Below are 12,912 nucleotides of genomic sequence, written 5' to 3' on the forward strand. Positions count from 1 at the left end.
CAAAATAGTTGCTTGAAATGTAAATGTTGTTGCATATCATTTATACAATTACTTCTCTCACTTTTTAATGAGACATGTAATATGGCAATACATGTATACAAGACAAGTTGTTATTATGGGAATAGAGTATGATTATGTTCTCACAGACTTGAATCAATCACCTCCAAATAGACATGGCGCTGGATTTGGACCATTGACCTTGAAAAGAGAATGACCAGAGTCATTTTCTAATAAAATAAACAGAGACTTGACTTGTAAAGATATCATGTTCTTCTCAAAGGAAAATACTCAATGAGGAAGTTGACGCTTGGATGAAGAGGGTGAAGTGGTTGGGTGGCTCTCTTTCACTCGACTTATCAATTGATATTATTAGGACAGATTTATGTAAATATCTGGAATGATCATAATGTTCTCTTTTTCTATACAAAATTTATCTTAATTAATCAATCGCTAGGCTTTGTGTTAATGGGTCTGGAGGTAAGTTACCCATCTCGAGTCTGCGGAGATCATGTTTCCTCTTCATTCTCCGATGTACGTGCTGTGTAGGTGAATGAAGAGGTTACACAGTGTCTCAAGAAAAGGCCATCACAAAACAATGCACATAAACATACGACTCGTGTCTTTGATTTAGAAAATAACCCTGGGCCTAATGACAGAGTTCATCGTTGGATTTACAGCACGTCCAGATTTGCGTATTCCTCAAACTGATGCAAATGTTGATTAACGACATCATAGCAAAGCTCGTACTGATCCTGGAAAATGGGTAAAAAAAAAAAAAGAAGGAAAAAATATACCAATTGCCTAACCCTTAAAAAGATCGCGCCGCAAAATTTGATAACTATTTTTTTGAAGTCTCGAGCAACCTTTGGACCTAACTTTCTGACATACGGGTATACATGTAGCATCGTGATGCCACGTGACTTTTTACGAGACGTGTCATGCCGAAAATGGCACATTTTTATATTTTGTGTACAAAGTCAATGGGAGATAAAATTCATAAAAGGGTGATTATTTTTCATTCAAATTGGTCTTAATTAATTACGGGTTTAATATAGTTGTTTAATGGTCTTTACTAATTTCCATTGAATTAGACAATATAAAGATGAAAAAAAAAATACATAAGAATTTCTAAAAACAAAGAAATACATAAAGAAAAAAATTGGCTTTCGCAATTTTTCTTTGTGAAAACCTTTAGATTAGATTACAAAGATGACCTCAAATTTGCATATATTATTCAAAATATACAAAAAATAATTATTTTCAGAATTTTTTTTATACTTGCTTGTAGTTTATGTAATAACACATGTGCATGCCAAATTTTGGCGTGATCGCGCGAACGGCTGCAGAGATCACAAGAGGGGACTGCCCCCCCCCCCCCAGTCTTAAAGGTCAAGTCCACCCCAGAAAAATGTTGATTTGAATAAAAAGAGAAAAATCTAACAAGCACAACACTGAAAACTTCATCAAAATAAGATGTAAAATAAAAAAGTTATGACATTTTAAAGTTTCGCATATTCTTCTCTAAACAGTTATATGCACAACTCAGTGATATGCAAATGCGAGAATCTATGATGTCCATCACTCACTATTTCTTTTGTTTTTTATTGTTTGAATTATACAATATTTCAATTTATACAGAATTGACAATAATTCAAAACTTGACTGAACTACATAATGTTAAACAATGTTAATTCCACAAGTTCAGGGAGGAATAAAGCTCGATTTCAAATTACATGGGTGAGAAAATCAGAATATTTCATATTTCAGATAAAAAAATACAAAAGAAATAGTGAGTGCATGATGTCATCAGTCCCCTCATTTGCATACTGGCCAGGATGTGCATATAACTGTTGTGTGAAATTAAGCGAAACTTTAAAATGTCATAACTTTCTTATTTTACATCCGATTTTGATGAAATTTTCAGTGTTATGATTGTTGGATTTTTCTCTTTTTATTCAAATCAACTTTTTGTCGGGGTGGACTTGTCCTTTAAATACATCTCTAATAGCCTACTAGTTCTTTTAGGTTTAAGCTACGGTCACAGAGGTTAGTATGAACAACGCTTTTGTAGAAATCTCACTGCTCGTACAAATTCTGGAGTTCGTAGAGATTCGCAGATTGGGAAGATTCTAAAGACTTTCTTTTAAACAACTTTAGACCTTCTTGAGAAGTGAAATTGTACGACCAAGCTGCGATCTAACAAGCGATCGAAGAAGGGCTTACGAATGCTGGTTTCATACAGCCGTCTTGAGATCTCAATAAATGGTCCAAAAATCATCTGTACAGTGTTTGTTGCGGTTCTTAATGGCATTTGTGACTAAGTCATTACCTGAATCTATCCCCGTACAAAGCCCCGTAAATTTGGCAAATATAACTAAAGAATTGATATACATACATCAAATGCTTTACAAAAGACAGTTCACGAGAAGAGAAACATTAAATACGAGTTCTAATCTAATGTATGATTATTATTAAGTCATAAGGCTTGTTTATAGTACATGTACATGTATGTATTTTCCCACATTAGGAAAATGGCGTCAAATACATGTAGTCTGTGGGGGATTTAGTTACTACTATTATTTCTCATATTCAAAAGTTAAATGCACACCCCAAGATATATGTTTTTTTTTTACTGTCTCTAAGAGCCTATTTCCAAATGGTACTTATGCTTAAGATTCAAAATTTCAGTGAAGATTGATTCCTTAAACAAATTCTCTATTCATCTCAGTAATTATTTTTATTTATCAAGTCTTCGATTTAGGAAGTACAGTGCCGGCCGCAGGAAACGTCACGCCCGAGCACGCAAACACCCTAGGGTGCTTTCGCGTCTAACCGAGAGTATTCAAGGGGAGCAGACTAGGGTGTTTAGCCGCGCCTGCAGTTTCCCGCGTGCTCTATAATATTGGCCGTGCCCGCACTTTTCCTCGGGTACTCTAGGGTACCCTTGCATTATGTTAACATGTGCATGTACTTAGGTTATCTTGACATAGACCATTATGTTTTTAAACTAGCGTGATCGGAATCTATTGTAGATTAAATTTTTGATTTAAGATGTTATTTGTTTTCTTTTCTTTCATCCTTTCTTTTTTTTCCCTTTTAATTCTTTTCCCTTATTCCTTCTTTCCCTTTCTTCCTTCCTTGCTTCCTTCCTGTTTTTCTTCTGTCTTTGATTCTTTCAAATAACGAAGGAAATATTTTACTTTCTTTCCTTCTTTCTCTTTTCTCTCCTTATGTTTTTTTCTTTCACACATTTATTCATCTTCCCTTCCTTTTTTTTTATTCTTTCTTTCTTTATTCATTTCAAGTAATGACGGAAACTGTTATCTGTCTTTTATTCTTTCGTTCATCCTTTTATTCAAACTTTTTTCCTTTTAATTTTCCTTCAGTTTTTTCTTTCCTCTCAATTCATTTCTTGTTTCCTCATTTCTTCCTCTTTTCTTTCTTCCGCTCACCCTCCCTTCCCCTTTCTTAATATATTTTATTAACAAGTCTAACATTGTGTAGCCTTTTTTGTTGATTTTTTGGCCTGGCTCGGTCGATCCCATGGTACATAGTGCTTTGTCGATTGTCCCGTATTTAATTTTGTGAAATCTGGTCACTCTGGCTGGAACATCAAACTTATTATTTTTCGTTCTTTTGTCCCCTATCCTTCTTACCTTTTCCTGCACCCTTCCTTCTCTTCCCTCCTTCGCTTTTTTACTCCATTTTATTATGTCCCCCTCCTCATCCTTCTCTCTTTCTCATTCTTCCTTTTCAACCTTTGTCTCTTCTTCTCCCCTTCGATTTTCAATCTATTTTCCTTTTCTCCTTTTCCCTCTTTTCTTTTTGTCTCACCTTCCCTTTTTTCATCCCCTCTGTTTTCTTCTCTATTTCATCTTTTCCTTATTTCTTTTCTTTACCCCCTCTCCCTCTTTCTCCTCTTCGCCCCCCTCTATTTTCCCTTTCTCCCCTTTCCCCTTCTTTTATTCTCTCCCCTCCCCTTCTCTCACTTTTTCTATTTCTCTTATCTCTTTCCTTCTCGTCTTCAATCCAACCCTTCCTTTTCGCCTTTTTCTTTCATTTTTGCTTTCTTCTCCCTTTTCTCTGCATCTCGTAGATCCACGCCTGATATATCAGGGTATAGAATAATAAAGGATAACCATGCAGGGAAAGAATAGAGTAAATAGTTCTAGGACGACCTCCGGAATGTAGGGTCAACATCGACAAATACCAGCTCCATTGTCAGAAACTCATTTACGATCACGACTAATCATGTTAGTGAATGAAATAATGGACACCACGGGAAGAATATTTATAGGAAAGGACCCTTTACGCTGGTGCCAGTGTGTAATCGAACACAATAAGTTATTCGGTGAAAAAGCCTAAAATCCCAGTTATCAACCCAAAACTTATGCTTGATATGAGATAAAAATAACATGCAGTCTTGAACGAATGTGTCAAATCAGACCTCTTCTTTCGACCAAGAATGCACGGCCGAACACTCGAGGGAAACACCCTAGGATAGCCGCGGGCACTATCCTCGGGCGCTCCCCTAGGGCACTCATGCCCTAGGGAATCAACCGCGGGCGTCTTCCCTCGTCCGCTCCCCTCAAATGTCCGCTACGGGCTACCGCGTTCACCCTAGGGGGCACTGTTACGTTTCCCGCGGCCGGCACTGTATGTATAGAGGACTCTACCCACGAATATGCGGCTACAATAAGGAAACAGGAAGGATGGCAGCTGGCAGCCTGAGACAAAAACCATAAGTCTGGATATTTTAGCATGACACATGTATTTATATTTAGGGTATTTCCTTGTTGTTATAAGGTTAATAATTTATAATTTTTTCCTTCTGCTTGGCAAATTATTATTGGCATTGGTGAACACTGCTTTAAACACCTGAATTGCAAGGCCTGATTTTTTTATCTGTGACTAGGATATGTTATGAAATTGAATTCATGAAAGACTTGTAGCCGAGAATTATTATTCAGTATTTCCAAAAAGTGAATAGAGTCAACAGAAACACCATTCCAATATCATTCAATGTACTATCAAGTGTTACATTACTCGCCCCCGGACTGTGATTATGATGATAATAATAATAGTAATAACAATAATAATAATGATAATAAAAGTAATACTCTACTACTACTTCTACTACTACCACCACTACTACTACTCCTACCACTTATAATAATAATAATGAAAATACTGATATTGGTAATTATACCTATAATAATAATGGAATGACAATGCAAGATAATCATAATGATGATTACAAAGAAATTGTTTATCATTATCATTACCATTATTACAAAAGAATTATTGATTTAAACAACCACAACAACAAAAATATAATTCTTACCAATGTTTCAACCATGTTAGGTCTGCTTGATCTGAGTCTCTTGACGGCTTGGAAAATGTCTATGGTATTATCTTTCCTCAGTTTCTCCATAATGGACCACAAAGCACAGAACACTCCACTGCGGCCGATACCGTTTCTATATGGTAGACACACAGAGCAACACAAACAAAAAAACATTAAGTAATGACATGTGGTTCAGGTGAATTTAAGGCAATGTCAATTGAATCATGTCTTTACAATCAGAGGGATGTAGATTCAAATCCCAATCCGAGCCTTAATTTCCTTCTGCAAGGCATCCATCCACACTCTGCTGCACCCATTCTAAGGTAAGGTTAATGGGTACCGGCAAGAAGGTAGCCTAGCTAAGATGGTGTAATATCTATTTATCTATTTATTCATTCATTTAGTCTTATTTTACCAGGGTGAGTCTGTCAGTGGGTCAAACACTGTTTTACTCAGAGGCCCTGGAATACAATAACGAAAATACATTAGAAAAACAATAACAGAACATGTACATGAAACTTATAGTTCAGTAGAATGGAGTCAGCAACCACATGGTGTTAGGCATGTGAAATTGTTTATTGGTATACTAATATTGGTTATAAATATAAATACAAGTGGAACGCCTCTGGCAGTCTCGCCTGCATTACGCAATGCGATATAGCAGCAGAGCTTCCTTTAAAAATAGCTAATGAATATTATTCACAGAAGAAAACACTAATATGATAATAAAATATTATGCCTATTGACCCAAAATGACCTTTGACCATGATCATGTGACTTAAGAAATGTGCAAAACAATCATTCATACTTGATTATCCTTACGTCGATGTTTCATGAGCTAGATCCATAAACTTCCTTAGTATACATACTCCCAACACGACCAGAGTTCATTGACCTTTAAATGACCTTTGATCTTGGCCATGTTCCAGAAATGCATACAGGGTATTCAGGGATACACTGCTGCTCTTATATCCACGTTTCTTGAACTAGATCCATAGACTTTTAAAGTTATGATGACAATTCCTCATATAACCCCGACACGGCCAAAGTTCGTTGACCCTATGTGACCTTTGACCTTGGTCATGTGACCTGAAACTCACACATGATATTCAGGGATACATGGTTGCTCTTATGTCCAAGTTTCATGAACTAGATCCATAAACATTTAAAGTTATGATGACAATTCCTCAAATAACCCTAAAATGGCCAAAGTTTGTTGACCATAAGTGACATTTGACCTTAATCATGTGACCTGAAACTCAGGCAGGATCTTCAGTGATACACTATTACCCTTATGTCTACGTTTTATGAACTAGGTCCATATACTTTCGAAGTTATGACAACATTTCAAAAACTTAACCTTGGTTAAGATTTCGATATTGATTCCCCCAACATGGTCTAAGTTCATTGACCCTAAATGACCTTTGACCTTAGACATGTGACCCGAAACTCAGGCAGGATGTTCAGTAATACTTGATTGCCCTTATGTACAAGTTTCATGAACTAGGTCAATATAATTTCTAAATTATGACATTTCAAAAACTTAACCTTGGTTAAGATTTCAATGTTGACGCCGCCACCGTTGGAAAAGTGGTGCCTATAGTCTCGCTCTGCTATGCAGGCGAGACAATATATGATATATTTTACTGTATTTAGTGAGTGTGAAGTCATTCACTAAAAGAATTTCATGAGGGGTGTCCCCTAGTTTCAGGTCACTTTCTAGAATCTTGCTGAAAATGTGTGTTCATAAGGTGCCTGCCTTACATCATGGGCAAACGATTCCACTCCACTGTACCAACATGGGAAAATGCTTGTTTGCCAGAATTTGTCCTTTCTTTGGTATCAAAAGTTCATCAGTTATTGCAGCTCTGAATAGAATTCGCTTCGTCAAATAAATTGGTAAGGTATTTTGGTGCCTGTCCATTTATAGCTCTGTATACCAGCTTACATCTTTGCATTTTCCACCTATTTTCAATAGATAGTCCGGTTCATCTGACTCAAAAACATAATCTGTGGAAGTATGTGTACCAAGTCCAAGTACAATCCGTGCCATTCTTTAATCAAATATAGGAGAACCATGAGCACCTTACAAGGTGGATATATGCACATGTACATGCAATTGAATCTATGAACTATTTTAGTATTCATTACAACATTATGACCATGTAAAATAAATTCTACTTCTGTGAAATAATCCTTCAAAAACATTTAATTATATAATAAAATAATAAAATTCTATGAATCAAATGCACACATTTGTGAAAATAAGTTAATCCGTAGGTCAAAAATGTAAAATGCACTGATTTACACTTACATGCAATGGACAATAGCCGGTCCCTTGCTCTCTGCCTTCTTAATGCTGCCCTCAACAGCTTCGATGAGTTTAATCAAAGATAAAGGAGAGTCTGGTTTGTTGTGTGACATACCCCATCCTAGCATCTCAAAATGTTCAATGGTCATACTCTGTAAAGAAAAAAAAAGAAAAAACATTGTTGTAATCATTGTGATTTCTCTAATCTCTAGTACAACCAAAAAAGTGGAAAAATTATGGTTCGCTTTAACCCTAATAACACTAGGGGGGGCTGATTCAGCCCTCAACATTTTCACGACAAATCCTCAGCGCACATTTTTTTACCGCGTCGCTCACTTACATTTTTATTTTCAAGTGTCACGCAACTTTTGAGACCAAAATGGCCACCCCCTGGTATGCGGTCCCGAAATTATGCAACATTTCCTAAGTGCATGCAGATTCAAAATTGCTCAAAAACGTGAATTTTTTTACAAATCCAATGCAAATGGTCTTTTTACCCAAAATTCATAAATATATGATTATTTTTCTTTTTACTGATTAAAATAAATTAATTTCATCTTGTTTATGGTAGAAAAAGTCCAAGATAATTTCCATTGAAAAAACGATACAAAAACATCAAGTTGAAAAACTAAGAAATATGTAAGAAATTTAGAAAACAATAAAATACGTAAGAAAATGAATGTGATGTTGAATTTAAAAAAAAGTACATTTGATCAGATTCCTATAAAGAGTCAGAACAATACCTAGCATTTTTGCAGCATTATTTACATGTAGTTAATTAGAGCAAACTTAAGATTTTTCGCAAAAAATAGCATAATTAATTAGCAATAAGATTTTTCACTGAATTTGATATCATGGGTAACGCTTGTGCGAACTTTCGTCGCGATCCCGCGATCGACGGCCGAGATCATATCAGCCCCCTCCCCCAGTCTTCTTAGGCTTCTATTCACTACATTTGTAAGATATACAATTAAAGCTTTTTTAAAGAAAATACAAACATTGCCAAGAGAATGTACTAATTTTCAAGAAAAAAACTCACAATGAGTATGCAAATGAAAAAGATGAAATGACCACTCCGGGGGGCCACTTACATTGACGAGTGGATACCATGCGCGACCAAAAAAACATGTAAAAGGGATGTCTTTTTCAAGATAGGGCATGTTACGTACGTAACGTGATAAGGGTGTCAAAAACACTAAAATAATGAAAAAAGGGTATCTATTTTTGCCAGGAAAGCTACGTGTTTAGGGTCAAATTTGCGAGGGTGTAAAAATTAGGACTAAAATGTTTTATAAACGATGTACTTTTGCCCCAAGAGTAAACACTACGTGTTTAGAGTATGATTTGTGCGAGATGTGGAAGGTGGGGCTGTACTACATTTAAACCCAATGATGTAGGTGAAGGTAAAACCGACGACCAGCGTCCGTCACATAACAATAAAAATATCGCTGTACTTGTTTAGGGGGTCAATTCAGGGAACTTGCCATGCAAGAGTATAGATTTGTTTCCAATACTTGTTAAGGGTAGGGTTTCACACGCCAATACTTGTTAAGGGGTGCAATTTCAGAAAATGGAAAATATGTGTTTAGGGTGCTTTTCGAGACCCCATGGTCGCGCATGGTATCCACTCGTCAATGGAAGTGGCCCCCCTGGATGACCACTACACTATACTACTGCTTCTTATAATAATCACAACAATTATATAAATAACAATTAGAACAACATTAATTATGAATAATAATGATAATTATGAGAAAAAAACTACAATGATAACTATAAAAGCAATTGAAATTATAATAATGATGATAATTAGGTTATAATGATTACCTCTCCAAAGTCATTGGAAAGGCTTAGATTCCTCTTTACAAAGTTCATTGTACTCTCCGATTCCAGAGCGGTCACCTCCAGTGATCCAAAGGCAATGCTGCCCTCTTCTGGCCAGTACTGGACACAGTCATCCTGAACATATTATCAGAGGAAGATATGTTTTTTTCCATTAGAGTTTGATTAGAAAGGTCTTGTTATTTTTATCAAAGTATACAATTCTATTTCTAGACATTATCAAGGTACACTCTTACCATGGGTAGCAGTACAAGGGAAAGGGGGGGGGGGGGCCCTAGGGGATATACTTTTCCAAGTGATAAAATTGTAAAGGAAAATAGAGAGAAAAGGTTATATAAGAACAATTTAGGAATTAAAGAAGACAGAAAATCGAAAAGAGAATGTTCACTAGTGCAATTTAATAATTAAACATTTTCTTTCATAAAAAGTAACTCCATCAAAATTACCATGGAAATTCCCCTGTCACAGGTTTGTTTGTAATTCATTCACATTTATTAATACAATCAATGCAATATCAAATTTTTCAACAAAGTCATGAAAATCATTACTCTTTTGGGCCATAGATTAATCAACATTATTCAATGTATATGTGTCCTTTATATTTGAATTTCAATTGTTCTTTTCTTTGCTTGTCAAGTATTTATTTTTCTTGTTAATGTTTCAATAAATATTCTAATTTCTGATGTTTGCAAGGACCAATTAATTCACTGTTTTTTGTGCAAGTATATCTTAAATTCCTGGTAAGAAGTGTTTATGTCATACATTTAGAGATCCCTCTCTAAATTTTCAACCCTGTGGGGGCATCTTCAAATTCTCAATATGACCTTTGGTGAGGAGGGATATCAAGAACTTCCAAAAAATAACAGTAAATGCCTCTTCTACAGGGACATAAATCAATTCATTTACCTTTTTTTTGCAAGGGTAACTTTGAAGCTTCAGCACTATCATCATCCTTTTAAAGCCACTCTTTAAGCATCTTAGTATCCATTACAATATGTTTGATTATAAGCCCTTCAAGCAGCAAGAATATATTCCTTATAATGCATCCTTAATGATGCAAGTATATCAAGTATGTGCATCTACTTCTAAACCAAGGGCCTCTTTACTAACAACTTTTAAATGAAGTAATTCACTTGAAGTTAGGAGTGACACATTGGTTTCTATCATATTCATTAATAAAGGAAAAGTATGGACAGCAAAACTTTTGAAGAGTGTTTACATTATTTTACAATTAATAGGGACATCGAAACCCTAATCAAAACTTGATTTAAAATTAGTATATGAAGCAGATTGCTGAAAATGTGTATAAAATTGGAGAAACAAATTGTTATAAGAAAATAATTAATACCCAAATATTTGTATTATTTTACCTGTGGGAATTTAACATTTGCTACATCGGTACTCACCCTATCCGATTCATTGAGCATGACAATGACTGGACACTTCCAATCAAATACAAGTCTCCACAGATCAACCACTGTGTTAGGTAAAGGAGACTGGGTGGCTAGAAACACATCCTTCTTCAGGAAGGTCTAAAAAAGGGAAACAAAAGAGTTCTGAGGTAGCGCTTTACACTACTTTAATATTTGTAGGAGACTCCCCTACACTCTATCTCTCTCAATTACACACAAACACACACACCCTCACATCCTTGCCTCACTCTTACCACACCTCCCCTCCCATCTCTTTGTCTCTGTATTTCTTTCTTTCTCTCACACACACCCTCAAACAAACCCACACACAGCCTCCCTTGCCCCTGTCTCAATCCTGCCTTCCTTCCCCACTATCTACATCTATGTCTCTCCCACACACATGCCCAATCCTTGCCTCATTATCTCCTCTCTTTCCCCACTCTCTCTCTCTCAATCTCTCGCACACAATTACACAAACCCACTCCCTTGCCTCACTTTCACCCCTCCTCTCCCACGCTCATGCATAATCATACACTCACTCCTTCCTCCCACTCTCTCTTCCCCTATCTCTTTCACATACTCACACACACCCTTGATTCACTTTCACCTCTCCTTTCCTCATACTCTCTGCCTCACACACATAAACACACCCTCAGACACCCTTTCCCTCCCCATTCTCCTCTAACACATGCAATCTCAAGGGAGTGCATGTGTATTTAATACACACGCACTCCCTTAAACACTGCCACCTCTCTCACACACATAAAGCACACACACTCACTCGCCCCACTCTCACCTCTCCTCCTTGCCACCCTCTCACAAATACACACAGACTCCCTTGAAACACTCACCTCTTTCACACACATAAAGCACACTCTCACTTGCCTCACTTTCACCTCTCCTTCTCTTCCATTCTCTGTCTCACACACAAACACTGTACACACACTCACTCCTTCCTCCCCCTCTCTCTTCCCCTTATTCTCTCACACTTGCATACACATTTGACTCACTTTAACCTCTCCTTCCTCCACACTCTGTCTCACACATAAACACACACATTCTCTATCCCTCCCCATTCTCACTTCTGCTCTCTCAAAAATACACACACACACATTCCCTTGAAACACTCATCTCTCTATACACAAAGCACACACTCTCACTTGTTTCACTTTGACCTCTCCTTCTCTCCCACTCTATCTCTCACACATAAACACACACTCACTCCTTCCTCCCAATCTCCCTTCCCCTTACTCTCTCACACACATTTGACTCCCTTTCACCTCTCCTTCCCCGAAACTCTGCCTCACACATAAACACACACATTCTATTTCCCTCCCCATTCTCACTTCTCCTCTCTCAAAAACACACACACTCCCTTGAAACACTCACCTCTCTCACACTCTCACTTGCCTCACTTTCATCTCTCCTTCCCTCTCACTCTCTGTCTCACACACACATAAGCAGGCACACTCCCTTGCCTTACTTTCACCTCTCCTTCCCTCCCACTCTCTGTCCTAAACACACATAAAAAACACACGCCCACTCCCTTCCCTCCCACTCTCTGTCTCACACACACATAACACGCACACTCCCTTGCCTCACTTTCACCTCTCCTTCCCTCCCACTCTCTGTCTCATACACACATAAAAACACAAACCCACTCCCTTGCCTCACTTTCACCTCTCCTTCCCTCCCACTCTCTGTCTCACACACACATAAAAAACACATGCCCATTTCCTTGCCTCACTTTCATCTCTCCTACCCCCACTTTCTCACACACACATAAAAAACACACACCCACTCTCTTGCCTCACTTTCAGTTCTCCTTCCCTCCCACTCTCTGTCTCACACACACATAAAAAACACACACCCACTCCCTTGCCTTACTTTCACCTCTCCTTCCCTCCCACTCTCTTATCATACACAAATAAAAACACATACCCACTCCCTTGCCTTACTTTCACCTTTCCTTCCCTCCCACTCTCTGTCTCACACACACA

General features: G+C 37.3%; 1 protein-coding gene across 1 annotated transcript in view; it reads right to left on the reverse strand.

The window, feature by feature from the left end:
• Positions 1-366: 366 nt before the first annotated feature.
• Positions 367-12,912, reverse strand: part of LOC129271728 (receptor-type tyrosine-protein phosphatase kappa-like) — a 74,733-nt gene continuing 62,187 nt past the window's right edge. The window contains exons 26-30 of the mRNA XM_064106655.1: positions 10,907-11,032; positions 9,486-9,617; positions 7,662-7,810; positions 5,345-5,480; positions 367-752 (exon numbers count right to left, since the gene is read on the reverse strand). Of these exons, the coding sequence (XP_063962725.1) occupies positions 672-752; positions 5,345-5,480; positions 7,662-7,810; positions 9,486-9,617; positions 10,907-11,032 (624 nt within the window). The 3' untranslated portion in view covers positions 367-671. The remainder of the gene's footprint in view (positions 753-5,344; positions 5,481-7,661; positions 7,811-9,485; positions 9,618-10,906; positions 11,033-12,912) is intronic.

The sequence above is a fragment of the Lytechinus pictus genome, chromosome 11 (assembly GCF_037042905.1).
Source record: "Lytechinus pictus isolate F3 Inbred chromosome 11, Lp3.0, whole genome shotgun sequence".
In the NCBI taxonomy this organism is placed as follows: Eukaryota; Metazoa; Echinodermata; class Echinoidea; order Temnopleuroida; family Toxopneustidae; genus Lytechinus; species Lytechinus pictus.